The sequence below is a fragment of the Anabrus simplex genome, chromosome 1 (assembly GCF_040414725.1).
Source record: "Anabrus simplex isolate iqAnaSimp1 chromosome 1, ASM4041472v1, whole genome shotgun sequence".
Classification (NCBI taxonomy): domain Eukaryota; kingdom Metazoa; phylum Arthropoda; class Insecta; order Orthoptera; family Tettigoniidae; genus Anabrus; species Anabrus simplex.
Genome location: NC_090265.1, coordinates 1,634,709,918 through 1,634,725,896, shown reverse-complemented (window position 1 = coordinate 1,634,725,896; position 15,979 = coordinate 1,634,709,918). Strand labels below are relative to the sequence as shown.

Below are 15,979 nucleotides of genomic sequence, written 5' to 3'. Positions count from 1 at the left end.
GAGCTGCATCAACCCAGTGTATGGACTGATGACTCAAACAACAACTTACAGTGATCCCCCATGAGATTCTTTCATCCCACCAATACAGTAATTAAAACTGAGAAGACTTCCTCTTGGTGAAACTTACAACCTACAGCAGGGCCTCTCAGGGTGCATGCACCAGTGCATTATGCTGTGCACGGTGCAAAAACGACTTCGCTTGGTTTACCAGAGTGCAGACCCCCACTCCTCGATTTGGAGCAATAGTGCTGTCTCTCTCTTTCCCCATGTCTGTCTCGCTCGCTCGCTGTCTTCCTTTTCCTCACTTGCTCCGTAGCGCTCCACATCTGAGCCGAGCTTAGCTGAGTCACCCCGAGACAACACGCTGGTCTGAGCTGAGCCGAGTGGAACCGATGCACTGTGCACAGGAATTCTGCGCCTCAGTTTTCATGCATGAGATTTTGGGCGTTTGAGAGGCCCTGACCTACAGTACAACATGTGCAAAAAAAACCTTATCTGTGATTCCAGTTCTTTTCTCCTATCATTTACCTAAAGAAAACATAAACATCCAATAATACTGCCCTGTGAGACCTTCCTTGTAATCATCACAGGATCAAATAATGTTTCACCTACTCATTATTCTCCGAGTTATATTTTCTAGAAATTTAGCCACCCATTCAACACAATCTTTTGTGTAGTCCAACACCCCTCATTTTCGTCAGCAGTCTCTCATGGATAAGTAAATAGTGACACAGTTCATTTGACCTGAATCTAAAATATCTGCTATATCTTGCAGGAATCATGTATTGGTACACAGGGGCTACTATATCAACTCTCCATTTATTTGGTATAGCTCCTTCATACAAACAGTAATCAAATCAATCATGGTCTACTATACATCACAGCCTTCTCCCAATTATGTTACAGTATACAACCAAAGAGTACATACTGTAAGTTGCATTAATAACTATTTAATATATAATATTCGCCACCTTTTCCTCCTAAGAGAATGTTTTAATTTATTGAGCAACCCAATATATTTATATCGACATGTGTTTATTTTCACAATTGAGTATTTATTTATTTTCCACCTAGTCGACTAGGTGGAAAATAAATAAATACTTAATTGTGAATCTATTGAAGTGTGATACAGACCATGAAGCTGATTTTATGTAATGTGTTTATTTTGTTAAAATGTAATTGTTAAATGTAAAATGTATGTGAAAACCTGAAGAAATGAAACCACTTTTAATGGACATACTCTGTAAGGCAAGTGCATTGTTTATAACAATCTAGTTGACCGAGCTCGATAGCTGCAGTCGCTTAAGTGCAGCCAGCATTCAGTAATCAGGAGATAGTGGGTTCGAACCCCACTGTCGGCAGCCCTGAAGATGATTTTCCGTGGTTTCCCATTTTCACACCAGGTAAATGCTGGGGCTGAACCTTAATTAAGGCCACGGTCACTTCCTTCCCATTCCTAGGCCTTTCCTATCCTATCATCGCCATAAGACCTATCTGTGTTGGTGCGACGCAAAGCGAATAGCAAAAAAAAAAAATATCTAGTTGAATATTTTGTGTTATAAGAAACTAAATTTTTTTTTTTTTTTACTTTTCCAGTGTGAAGAACTGTCAAGGGCCAAAGCATTTTCCTTTATTTTCTAACAGTGTGATGAATGTACCTTCAGTAATGGCTGAAGATGAGGACAGAGGACAAACAGGTACAGTCAAATATTCACTGGTATAACTGGGATTTGGACTGTGAAGCACTAGTTCATTAGACTACACCATCACTGCTGATCAAGTAAAGAATGAAACACTGAGTTAAAGTAAAAGGTTTCTAAAATGGTCTAATCATGTACCATTATTACCACACTTTTCATCTAGAGACACCGTTTCTCTTTATCTCAGACAGTTTGAATGCTATCTGCTATCTGTGATGAAAACCATGGATTTATGACATCTTCATCATTACAGAGAAATCGTCCTTCAAGGAATCTTGTGAGTTACAGGGTTACAGCGACACAGGAAAATCAAAAGGCAGTACATCTAAGCTGGACTGAAGTTGATAATTTTGTTTCTAGCTGAATAAATTGATGAAGTGTTATTAATGTTGGACATTGTCATGGATCATCACAAACCAGGTCTTTTGTTCAGAATTGCAAGGCAGAGTTTGTTTGTATTACCAGTACTTGGTAGGCATTGCTGTTGATTACAGATGGATAAGCAAATAACAAACCATGTTTAACATCTTGTCTGTTCAAAATCCTGTTATGTGTTCCTATTCACATTCCCGTCTTTCTATATTTTATTTAATAGATTTTCATAAATGTGGAATAATCATAAGGTAAGATGAAATACTTACATATGCAGGTGATGTAGTCCTGGGGTCAAATAATAAGGACCAACTACAAGAAACCCCGCATGAACTTGAAAGATGGGTGAAACGGAATGATTTTAACATAAATATGGAGAAAACAGTCCAAATGACATTCAGAAAAGGAGCGTGCTAATACTTTTAACATAATACATCATATGTCATGCAATAATTAGGTATCTCAATCTATTTAATATGATACTCAGACTCGCAAATACAACAAGACTAACCAACTTGATTCAGTTTTTACAACAACATCTGTAGTGCTGCCAATGTCACAAAATTACAATTCATAGTAAAACATGGCTGACACCAAAACATCAAATATCCCAATATTCTCGCACCTTGCAATTTTCAGTCCTTCAACAAAATTGCAATAGTCAGACATTCATCATGAAACCGTGCAGGTCGCTTCACCACTCTTCCACATCAAGCATGGTCTATCTCCAGGCCTGTGTCTCTCTTTGAGGCATCAATCTTCTGTTCGGTCTCTTCAACTGATGACAGGGAACATTCTAACGAGATCAGACGTTGAACAGGACGCATAACCACTCCCCTCTTTGTACGAAGCCTCACAACTCAGATCTTCAATAATGCCCAACGGCCACTCCAGTTTATTAAGATTGTCCATCTCAATGAGCACAACATCTCCTTTGTTAAATTTGTCATGCTGATTCTGCTTCAGCTGAAGGTGGCTAAGGTACTCTTTATGAAGTCTTTGATGAAGTGCATTTCTCGGTTACAGTCAATAGGCTGCTCTCTTCCTTAGTTGAGGTCTACCCATCACATCCAGATCCGGTACGCCTATCTCATGGGCTTCTTGAAGGAACATTGCATCGCTGGTGTGATTGGTCTCAAGTCATCAGGATTTTCTGTGTCTGAAGTGAGGGACAACTGTTGATAATTGCTTCACACTCACACAAAACAGTCATTCATTTTTCAGATGTTAGTGAAGATTTTCATACAACTTTACAAAGGAGGTCTTTCATTAATATGATCAATCTCTCCCACCAGCCACCCCACCATTTGGCTGTGAGAGGGTCGAATTTCTATGCAATTCTTCTATGCTGCAATAAGACTCTATCTGCTGCCAGTTAAGCTTAGCCATCATGTTACTCACATCTCTAAAATTTGTTCCATTGTCACTATGAATCATTGAAGGCCTTACACTACGTGATATAAATATTCATAGTATTGGCAAGGACTAAATTATGATCAGTGCAGAATTCAACCAGCCGACTTCCTCTTTCATTCCTTTGTCCCAATCCAAATTCTCCTACTGTACTACCTTCTCTTCCTTGGCCTACCACTGCATTCCAGTCTCCCATCACAATTACATTCTCGTCACCTTTTACATATTATATTAAATCTTCTATCTCCTCATATATTCTTTCGATTTCTTCATCATCCACTGAACTCGTAGGCATATAGACCTGCACTATTGTGGTGGGCATTGGTTTGGTGTCTATCTTGACGACAATAATTCTTTCACTCTGCTGGTCGTAGTAGCTTACCCGCTGACCTATTTTCTTATTCATTATTAAACTAACTCCTGCATTTCCCCTGTTTGATTTTGTGTTGATAATTCAGTAGTCGCCTGACCAAAAATCTTGTTCTTCCTGCCAACGTACTTCACTTATACCAACTACATCTAACTTTAGCCTATCCATCTCCCTTTTCAGATTCTCTAACCTACCACAACGATTCAAACTTCTAACATTCCATGCTCCGACTCGCAGAATGTCAGTATCCATCTTCCTGATGATCGCCCCCTCTCGTGTAGTCCCCACCCGGAGATCCGAATGGGGGACTAGTTTACCTCCGGAATATTTTACCTGGGAGGAAGCCATCATCAGTACATCATTCATACAGAGAGAGCTGCATGTCCTCGGGAGTTAGTTACGGCTGTAGTTTCCCGTTGCTTTCAGCCGTGTAGCAGTATCAACACAGCTAAGCCATGTTGAGTATTATTACAAGACCGTATTAGTCAATCATCTAGACTGCCGCCCTTGCAACTACCGAAAGGCTGCTACCTCCCTTTCGATGAACCATTCGTTAGTCTCGTCTCTCAACAGATACCCATCCGATATGGTTGCACCTGTGGCATGGCTATCTGCATCATTGGGACACGCAAGCCTCCCCACCACGGCAAGCTCACATGGTTCGCAGAGGAGGGAAAATAAATTTACTTTTTTTAAATAACCTTTCGTTGTGTACTTATTTTCAAACGGACCTTACTTAAAAAACACGCCTCGTATATTCTGCTCTTGCTAGTTTCCCTATCTCAGCATTTTAGATAGCTGAAAATTCTATTCAGTATGCTCTCTCAAGAACATTTGCACTGTGATATCTAATATTTAAATTGATATTTTCATGACCTGTATTAACATCCATATCTACCAATGAGATTTCTGTTTAGTTTACTTGTGAATGATTCATAAGAAAGTCCAATAGGAATTGTATGGTACATGTTATACTATAAAGTGGAATCTGTTCTTGTTTTTAGTAAGAAATAATCTTATTATGTCAAGCCATGAATCTTATTCTTTTTGTTTAGCTGCCTCTGTTGATCAGTGGTAGACTGTTGGCCTGTGGATGCCAAGAGAGCAGGTTCAAACCCAGCTGAGGTAGTCAGATTTTTGAAGGGCGGGAAAAAAAAGTTCATTTGACATTCTATGTTGTATAATGTCAGCATGTAAAACATCTATGGTGACACATTTGGTGATTACCCAACAAAATTCATTGAAACTCAGCCATAGACACCCAAAAGAGACTTGGTTTACTTTGCCATCTAGTTGGTTTAGAGTAAAACAGAGGGTCGAAACTGATGACGGACAGCCAAATGGTGAAAAATCAAAATGTCTACACCCGGTAGCTGAGGCCACATGATTGTTGTTGTTGTTGTTGTTGATGTGGTTGTTGTTGTTGTTGTTAGTTTACATATAAGTCTTTGAGTACTGAGCTTTTTCAATTATTTCACTCGTGAAAATATCAAAATGGTAGTTCAAAAATGTTTTAATTTCATAAGATGTTCAAATGATTTCAGAGATCAGAATAATATTATCCTTTTGTTCATTTCTATATTTGTTTTGGAGAACCACTTACTTTCCGTACTCTTTCAATTTCAGATTCTCTTCAGATGGCCAAGTTCTCCTCTAACATATTATTGGCTTATGCCAAAAGCAGCCAGATTTTCCTTCCTATAGTCAACAGTGCCACCCTAGGAATAGCATTCATAATTTTGGTTTTAACTTCTGTAGTTGTCTGTGCCTGGATAAAGGGTGATTCCAGTGACCAGGTAGGAGAATTTTAGAATAATGTTATTTAAAAAAATAGTAAGACTTGTTATAAACTCTGTACTTTTAAATAATAATGTCTTCTCAATTTCATAATTATATTAACATATATTGTATTGTATGATAACAATGTTGTGGTTCAAAATGAACATTTATGCTGTAATGTAGAATTTTTTTGTTCATACAACATTCTTCTTATATGCAAAATACTTTTCTGCCACTTTCTGAAGGATCAAGGCCCGAGATTCATATTGGAGTTAAATCAGTCTTCCTTTATGAAGTCTCCATGCAGATTTTTTAAGCATATATTATTTTTCATGATAAGGAATGTCTTGATAAATCCAAAATGTATCAGAACTCACCAGCAAAACTTCAGTAATGGATTCCTAATACAGGGACAAGAAAAAAATGAGTACAACAATATGGGTTGGGAAATCCATAATTGCTGAGTTGTGGGAGCGTGTATTTACTGAGTACACACCATCAATTGCCAGAAGAGAAAGCGAGACACTATTTATAATTGTTACACAAGTAATTATATTGCAAATAAATTTAATGTGGATGTGAATACCTTTAGGCCCCCTCATTGTGGCAGCCTGTCAAAGAATACACACTACACTAGGTATTTTGTTATCGCATTCAACACTGAATGTGAAGATGAGTGGAAGGCAGTATTTAGGTAGGACGAGATCACTTTGACATTTTATCTGATATGTGAACAGTGTGTTCCAGCAAGCATTGCAGATGTATTTAGAGTAAGAGTGCAACAGTGTTGGGAGTGTCGGAGTGCCCTAACATTAAAAAAAGGGTTGGATAACTCTGTAATATGCATTTCCAGATACATGTTTTCATACCTTATTTTTCTTTTCTCTATATAAAGAACTGATTCCTGAAGTTTTGCCTTTGACCAAGCAAGTGGCCACGCGGCTTGGGTCCCGTAGCTATCAACTTGCGATTGGAAAAGAGTGAGTTCAAACCCCACTGTGGGCAGCCGTGAAGATGGTTTCCATTTTCACACCAGGAAAATGCTGGGGCTGTACCTTACTTAAGGCCACAGTTGTTTCCTTCCCATTCTTAGGCCTTTCCTATCTCATCGTTGCCATAAGACCTATCTGTGTCGGTGCGATGTAAAGAAAACTGAAAAAAAAAAAATGCCTTTGAGTTTTGATACATCCTATACAGAAAGAAAGGAACGTTGAAAGGACCACATAATAAGATAAACACAATAACACGTCAGTATGAAAAGAGGGAAAAATAGAAAGAAAACATAAAAGGACTAGGAAAATCTCCACATTGCTCTACAAATAAAAAAGCCTTATCTGTCCTCCTTTTCAATACAAAAGTGCATCTATATCAGATGGGATAATGTCTAAACATGTTTTAGCCTATCTAAAGGCTAGATTATGATTAACATATTAAAAACACGTGTGAATGTTGAGGTAGAAAAGTCCTCTCATCTAAAAACCCTTCTGGTTAACATAGAACTTGCTAGTCCTTTTTTTTTTTTTTTTTTTTTTTTTTTTTTTAAAGTGGAAATCTTTGTTGCTCGATCTAGTGAGACCATCAATAAGGGGATAATGAGTGCACATCATTCATTAGGAGGCTGTTGTGTCGAGTGGTATGACCTTGTCAGTCTCATGTCCCTGTTGACACTAAACGACTAGCAAAATTTTAGCTTCTACTTAAGATGGCCTTTAGATAGGCTGAAACATGTTTAAACATTATCCCATCTAATATATAAATATATGGATTTTTGTATTGAAAAGGAGGAAAGTATAAGACCTTTTTATTTGTAAAGTGAAGCCGTCAATACAGAATGAGCTTTATAAAATGAAATCTCCACATCTTTATAAACTGTGATCTTGAATAGATACTCCTCTCCTCATCAAATCCCAGTTCCTGTACATCCATTTCTTCTCAGCCCCCAATGTGCTTGTTCCTGCTTCCCAGCTTCAGCAAGAAGAGTGGGCTTTAACATTCATCCAGAGGCTATCTGAATGTTTCATGTTTGTCCTTGTCTCCTCTTTCTATCGCCCCTCCTTCCCACACTGACTTGACATTCTGTTCATCCTATTATGTATTTATTTTCATATTCCTATCTCTCTATATAAGGTGTATCTAAATTATAATGACAAAAAATTAAGGATGTTCTTTGTGTTATGTAAAGAATGATGGCACAATCAGTTTGGCAGAGAACATTTTTCTTTTTGAGAAAGTGAGGCTACTTTGTTATTTATGGACACGCAATTCAAATTGACAAACTCGTCATATTTGCTGTGCCAGAGTGCATACCACCACCTGGTGCTGTGCTTCAGTGGAGGAAGGGAAGTGGGGTGATAATGCTCCACATGAATGCATGAGTTTCTTGTTCATTTAGCGCAGTCCCTTCCCAGCCCCAGTAGGCTGTTCTGCCCATATTGGCTACTAAGTTTGCAGTATAAATTGGTGAGATTGGTTCCATTTTGGTACACAAATGAAGAAATGGTGGGTATGCCACTAGCCTATGGCGCAACAAATGGCAACGGGAGAGAAGACGTACTAATTTATTGTTATGGCATCCAAAACCCTAATCACCACCAACCTCATCATTCAATCTTTGTGTCCATTGGCACCTCATATGACATTAATGCCTACATTTCAGCATCGGTTTAATGTCAATATTTGGGCTGGCATTGTTGGTGAATATTTCTTAGGCCACATGTACTTCCTCCTTGCTTGAACGGTGAGGAATGCTACTGTTTCTTGGTAGAATCACTGCCTGGATTATTAGCAGATGTTCCTCTGGGTATTCAGCAGCAAATTTGGCTGTGTCATAATGGAACTCCACCACATTTCACTTGCCGTATCACACAGCAATTAAATGATCATTATCCAGCGTGATGGGTAAGTCGTGGTTGGCCAGTTAAATGGCCTCCGGGCTCGGCTGATTTAACTCCCATGGACTTTTCTTGTTATGTGAAGATCGAAGTTGAAGGGGGGCATATTATTTCTTTCATTCAGTTTTTAATTCCTTTCACAATTTCAGATCACGTGGTGGTAGTGATGCATCTTCGTGCATGTTAAATAATAGAGAACATTACTGAGACCAACAAACGAGAGGAGAAATGATCGGTTGCATCGTGTTTCTTAGGTACTGTGTGTACAATTACAACTGCTTAATAAACAAATTGTGGATATTGCTTGTAAGAGACAAGGAGAATTTTGCACGAGTTGAACGAAGAAACATGTGCATTCATGCAGAGCATTATCACACCACTTCCCCTCCCTTCCCTGAAGCACAGCAGCAGGCAGCGGTATGTGCTCTGGTGCAGCAAATACGGTGAGTTCAACAATTTGATTTGTGCAGCTGGAAGTAACAATGAACCTCATTTTCTCAAAAAGAAACATTTTCTCCACCAATTCAATTGTGCCATCATTCTTTGTTAACACGAAGAGCATCCCTGATTTTTTTGTTGGTATAATTTAGATACTCCCTGCATATGATTTGATTCAACACTTATTTGTTCCTGTCTAACACTTATATTTGTCTTGTTGGGACCCCGAACAAGTTTCTCTATACCCTCCACAAAGAAGAACACTGGCTGCATGCTGAACCACATTTCCACAGCATCAGGAACTACTCGATTGGTGGTGAAATGTTTAATGTTCAGGACTTTCTTCAGCAGACCAAAAACATGACATTGCAAAGGGAGGGATCTTGTCTGTAAGATGGGTAATCCATGAGATTCCAACAAAAACAGCACTTTCTATTGTTGCATTAAAACACAAGCATATTTTACAGCAGTTTTCTTGGTCAAAGGACTTTCTTTGGTTTTGGTGCTCTTCACAGGAATGTCTTAAACAGAATGATAGATAGTTATCATAATGGATTCCTGCAAATATCTTGCATTCCCTTTATGTTTTTTCACCCTTGTGAAGTATTAATTTTTCCTGCATAACTGAATCCTGGAATAAAAATCCCTCATGGGAAACTGTCCCGGCAGTGTCAACCGATGTTACCGTGCCCCTTGGCATCAATGTCACTGTATGTAAATACCTGACTGAATGTGACCACTATCAATGACTTGAGTGTATGCTTCATCCATTGTAATGACTCTCTTCCATTTTCACCCTGCCAGGTGGGTTTCACTATGCGTATGTACAAAAACAAACCTGTAAACGGCCCTTCCCAATAAAGTTAGATTTTCCACACCATTTTATCGACATTCATGAATAACACGCACACACCTACAAGGTCAGATAAAATACAGCAGACCAGAAGTTCTAATGGTACTCACCAGCATTATGCAATTGGTCAGATATAAACTGAATGACCTTCTGTATGTTAAAATGAAAGTTTTTATCCTTCTCGAAGATACATAATAATAAGATGTATAATACTACTCAATATTTACTAGGAAATCTAACCTCTTAGGGGTATGTATTAACTGAAAGGAACACCTTACAGCAAGCAAGGATCCAGTTTTGCGCAAGGTCTAGCCATCAGACAAAAAATAACTTAGTTATTAGTGTAAATGAAGTGAATGAACATTTAATGGCATAATCCATTAGCTTATTTCATAAAAATGAATATGTGGCCACCATAATACCTGCAAAAGCCATAACATGGATATTCTGATCTCTATTCACACCTGGCTCCATCAAGCCACATTTGACTGTTTCATGGTCCAATTCTTTCAACATATACCCACATCTTAGTGATTCTGAAGTTGGTGCTGAGGTCTGGGACATGAGATAACCATTTTTTTTTTTAAGTCTCTTGTCTTGTCTATCTACCCCCTACACTGATCACCACCATTCTTATTCTAAACTCCACTGACCAATGTGTTTCTTTAATGTGTATTCTATCCACACAGGCTTAGAGTAAATGGTGAGTCACTGCTCTTGATCTGTTTCTCATTTTTCTCTTGTTAGTTCTTTTTATTTTTACCTGAGCACTTATATCATAAAAGATCCTGGAAACATCAGTTCTCCTCCGTTATGCACATTTAATTTTTTTGAATAGATTTCAAACTACATACTGGATTTCATTTCAACTAATGGACATTTATCAGTTGTAGATTTTGTTTTCAAGTTCTTCCACTGTGTGTGCAGATTTCCTTCATACACCATTTCAAGAAGGTCACCCCAAACATTAAAATTTCATTAGTTTAAATAAGTTTATCTGTGAATAATCTTGTTTATTCAAGTACAGAAAGCAAAATTCTAATAGTGTGAGCTGTTGCCCTGATCTGCTGAAAACAACTATACTGTGTTTTCTTCTTTTTAGTTCTTTAGGATTAATTAATCTTGCTTTGCAGGAGTATGTTTCTGTGTGTTTTTAGACTGATTTCTCAAGATTTCATGCTTTTTTTTACTTCTGTATCATGAGCATTCATATCCACAAAATTGTGAACCCATGAAGAAAACTTTTTTGTCATTTAATTTAATTAATTTAACAATTCTGAATTGTACTCATACTTATTTGGTATGCTTTAAAAATAGCTCAAGGTATGAAGGCAGTTACTAAATCTTTCCACCTATTTATTCTACTGCAGACTTTTGCTGATGAATGCTTTTGACAACAGAGTGGATGGGTTGCCGTTTGCAGTAAACATCCTGAAATTACCTGTCATCATTGACAATATTTTATCTTGTTTGATCTGTGTGTTACAGGAGTTTAATCCACATATGAACTGGATTCCCAGTGTTATTGTCCTGATCCTTATCACCAGTATCTCAGGAAGCATCATCTTTTATAAGGTAATAAAAGTCATCATCCATCTATCTGAGATCATTCAAGGTATGTACAGGCTGTTTCTCTCCTCATCAATCCCACCTCTTCTACGTCCATCTCTTCTCAGCACTTTCTGGGGGGCCACCTTGACAGATCACCCATCTTCATGTGGGATAAGTGTAGAATAAGAAGAAAGCTGGAGAAGTACAGGAGAAGTGAAGAAACATAAGAAAAAGAAAATACAGGTGTTAAAAGAATAGGAGCACAAGACAAACACATAAGGATAAAAGAATCCCAATTGGATAATAATACAGTGCAACCTTGGAATGCGAGTAACTTGGTCTACGAGTGTTTTGCAAGACGAGAAAACATTTTAAATCAATTGTAACTTTATAAGCGAGGCAGTTTCCGCAATACGAGCGTCACGTGTGCCTACGTTTTCCCCTCCCCTGTTCATTTGTAGAATGGATGAACGAGATCTTTGGTCCTGTAGTGAAGAAATAATTTTCAGAAAATAATCTGCCGCTCAAAGTCTTGCTGATTATGGACAATGCTCATGCTCATCCTCCAGGTCTTGAGGCCTTGAGGACGACTTACTGGAGGAATTCAAGTTTGTTAAGGTTAAGTTGTCTCCTCCCAACACTACTACTCCACTTCTCCAGCCTATGGATCAGCAAGTCATTTCAAACATCAAGAAGCTATACACCAAAGCACTATTTCAGCGATGCTTCGAAGTGACCGAAGGAACAAACCTTACCCTCCGAGAGTTTGGGAGAAATCATTTCCCCTTCGTGAACTGCCTGAAGATCATTGATAAAGCCTGAGATGGAGTCACCAAGAGAACTCTCACTTCCGCTTGGGGAAAGCTGTGGCCTGACTGTGTTCTTGGACGTGACTTTGAGGGGATTCTTGTTGACAATGAGCCACCGATTGTCGATGAAATTGTGTCCTTAGGGAAGACTACGGGGCTGGAGCTGAATGACGTGGAAGAACATAGCCAGGAACTGACCACCAACGAACTGATGGACCTGCATCGCGAACAACAGGAGGAGGTTATGGAGATCTTGTCTGGGGAAGAAGAGGAGGAAAAGTCAGTGGCATCTCTCACTTCAACTGAGAATCAGGAGAAGTGAAAAATGTGGGAAACAGTGCAAAATTTTATAGAAAATCACCACCTGAATAAGGCTGTAGCAGTGCGAGCGATGAATCAGTTCAATGACAATGCAATGTCACATTTTCGTGAAATCCTCAAAAAGAGGCAAAAGCAACAGTCATTGGACAGGTTCCTCATTAAAGTTGCACGGGAAAAAAAATTCCAGTGAACCAACAGATAGCAGTGATTCCGTTAGTGAAATTTGTGCTACACAATAACTCTTCTCATGTCATCTCTTGCCTCCCTCACAAACAATGATTCTATTGTAAGGAAGAGTTCACTTTAATTTGTTTCACATTATATTTTGTTTCAGAAATGGTATGTGAATAAATACTTTTGTGTTCTGGACGAATCATCCGCGTTTCCATTGTTTCTTATGGGAAAACCTGCTTTGATATACGAGCGCTTTGGATTACAAGCATGTTACCGGAACGAATTATGCTCGCAATCCAAGGTTCCACTGTATAAGGATAGGAAAGGAAAAAATAAAGTTGTCAACTGAAAAGGAATCATAGTTCAGCTACCACTTAGCATAGTAGCATTCTTGTGAAAGTAAGAAGTCTTCAGTGTAAATTACTGTAATTGAAAATATACAACCCACTACATGACAAGTCACTAGCTGCCACTGCAACATAGTGAATGGGGAGAGTGATACCATGTACTAGCGATGACACAGTAACGATGATCTGGTGGACATGTTTAACAAAAGTGGAAGACATGAGAGATGAGCAGCTGCTTTATATAGACAATTATATCCTGAAAGATGACAGCCTTTTATGCATGCTGTACATGCAAAGAAACTACATCAAAATGGAAAACTAAACATGACACCATATCCTGAGATAATGTACAGTCAAGGTTGCTTATCATTACTGCTGCAGCTAGGAATGCTGTATCAGCAGAACCTCACTCAGGGACCAGACATGTGAATCTAAATGAATCAGGTACAGTAAAAAAAAGAATCCAAGTCACCATATCAGTAATCTTGAGTTAAATACATTTTCTTATTCATTTGAACGGCTCTATGTACAAGTGTTAAAACGGATCTCTGTCAGCACTTTCATGGTAGTTAAATGTATTTTGTGTATACAGTGATGGGAGGAGTAGAAGGTAAATGTAATCAGGCTGAATTACAGCTCCCAGGGAAATATTTTACTCAAGGTGATCATTGTTTTGAATTCAAGACTAATTTGTCTACATTAATACAACAGTGATATGTTGTAGTATAATGAAACAACAACTGTCATTGTCAGCAGATGTTTCTTGCACTTGCCGACCTCATGAAGTTAGGATGTTGGTCAGATAACTCCTGTTACCGCTAAGTACCTAAGTTGCAGAATTGTGAAGTTATGATGCTTTTATGAATATCTTCATTTGCATGTTCATACTTAATACTGTTTTGTTGTAATAAATTTGTTTAAATGGTGACCAAATTTACACCTTGGAAGCCTGATTCTGTTCTTATTTGCAAATTAAATTAGTGATTGGATTCACCCAACCATGTGAAATGAAACCAATCAACAATAATTAAATTGAAATAATAGATGAAATTATGAATGAAATATAAATTAATTCATGAATCAACCATCATCAAAGTCAAGGAGCAATAATTTCAAATTTGCATTGCAGTCTAACTGTAAGAGCCTCCACGACTCAGGCGACCTCTCACTTTTCGATTCCATGGTTCAAATCCCGGTCACTCCATATGAGATTTGTGCTGGACAAAGCAGAGGCAGGACAGGGTTTTCTCTGGGTACTCCGGTTTTCCCTGTCATCTTCATTCGAGCAACACTCTCCAATATCATTTCATTTCGTCTGTCATTCATTAATCATTGCCCTAGAGGAGTGCGACAGACTTTGGCAGCCGGCACAATTCCTATCCTCACCTCTAGATGGGGACTTCATTCATTCCCTTCCTGACCCGGTCGAATGACTGAAAACAGGCTGTGGATTTTCATTGCAGTCTAACTGCAGTGAATGGAATATTATTTTAAAGTTCTCAATTTTTGATGGGATTCATCCCAGTTTTTTTTAATCTAGTACTTTTTTTTTTGTTAGTGGCTTTACGTCGCACCGACACAGACAGGTCTTATGGCGACGATGGGATAGGAAAGGGCTAGGAGTCGGAAGGAAGCGGCCGTGGCCTTAATTAAGGTACAGCCCCAGCATTTGCCTGGTGTGAAATGGGAAACCATGGAAAACAATCTTCAGGGCTGCCAACAGTGGGATTTGAACCCACTATCTCCCGGATGCAAGCTCACAGCTGCGTGCCCCTAACCACACAGCCAACTCGCCCGGTATCTAGTACTTTAATGTCGCACTAACACAACAAAGGTTTTCATTGATTCAAGGTTGGGATAGGACTAGGACTGGGAAAGTAGCAGCCATGGCCTTAACTGAAAACAGCTGTAACATTTATGTGGTATGAAAATGGGAGACCACAGAAAACCATCTTCAGCGCTGCTGATGGTGGGATTTGAATCCACCATCTTTCAAATGCTGGCTTACAGCTACACAACCCCAACCACATAACCAACTATTTCAGTCATGTACATAGTTTTATGCAACTTTTGATATTGTGATCATAGCCATGGTACCTCCATTTTTATTTTGAATCTAAACCACAGGGAAGTGACTTCTCATTTAAAAAATCCATAATGTTTTTGGCCAGGATTCGTTTAAGAAGACAGGGATGATGTCACTCAGCTATCAAGCTCTTCATTTGTTCCTGCCATAATTGGTACATAATTTTCTTTTGCAAATATTTCACAGTTTTCTTGACAGGTTTTTGCTACTTCTGAATTTTGTTTATTGTATTATACTGTTCCTTGTGAGCCTCTGTGGCTCAGGTGGCAGTACGCCGGCCTCTCACAGCTGGGTTCCATGGTTCAAATCCCGGTCATTCCATGTGAGATTAATAATAATAATAATAATAATAATAATAATAATAATAATAATGCTATTTGCTTTACGTCCCACTAACTACCTTTGCGGTTTTTTGTAGATGCCGAGGTGCCAGAATTTAGTTCTGCAGGAGCTCTTTTACGTGCCAGTAAATCTACTGACACGAGGCTGACGTATTTGAGCACCTTCAAATACCACCGGACTAAGCCAGGATCGAACCTGCCAAGTTGGGGTCAGAAGGCCAGCGCTTCAACTGTCTGAGTCACTCAGCCCGGCCTCATGTGAGATTTGTGCCTGACAAAGCAGAGATGAGACAGGTTTTTCTCCTGGTATTCCAGTTTTCCCTGACATATTTAATTCCAGCAACACACTCCGATATCATTTTATTTCATCTGTCAATCATTCATTGCCCCAGAGGTGTGTGACAGGCTTCGGCAGCCAGCACAATTCCTATCCTCGCCACTAGATGGGAGTTTCATTCATTCCATTCCTGACCTGTTCGAATTACTGGAACAGGCTGTGGATTTTATATATATATACATATGTATACTCTTCCT

The 15,979-nt window shown here is 38.8% G+C and overlaps 1 protein-coding gene across 1 annotated transcript in view; it reads left to right on the top strand.

Moving 5' to 3' along the window:
* Window positions 1–15,979, top strand: part of LOC136881324 (ATP-binding cassette sub-family C member 12) — a 171,790-nt gene that overhangs the window by 138,725 nt on the left and 17,086 nt on the right. The window contains exons 18-20 of the mRNA XM_067154145.2: window positions 1,597–1,697; window positions 5,482–5,651; window positions 11,305–11,391. Of these exons, the coding sequence (XP_067010246.2) occupies window positions 1,597–1,697; window positions 5,482–5,651; window positions 11,305–11,391 (358 nt within the window). The remainder of the gene's footprint in view (window positions 1–1,596; window positions 1,698–5,481; window positions 5,652–11,304; window positions 11,392–15,979) is intronic.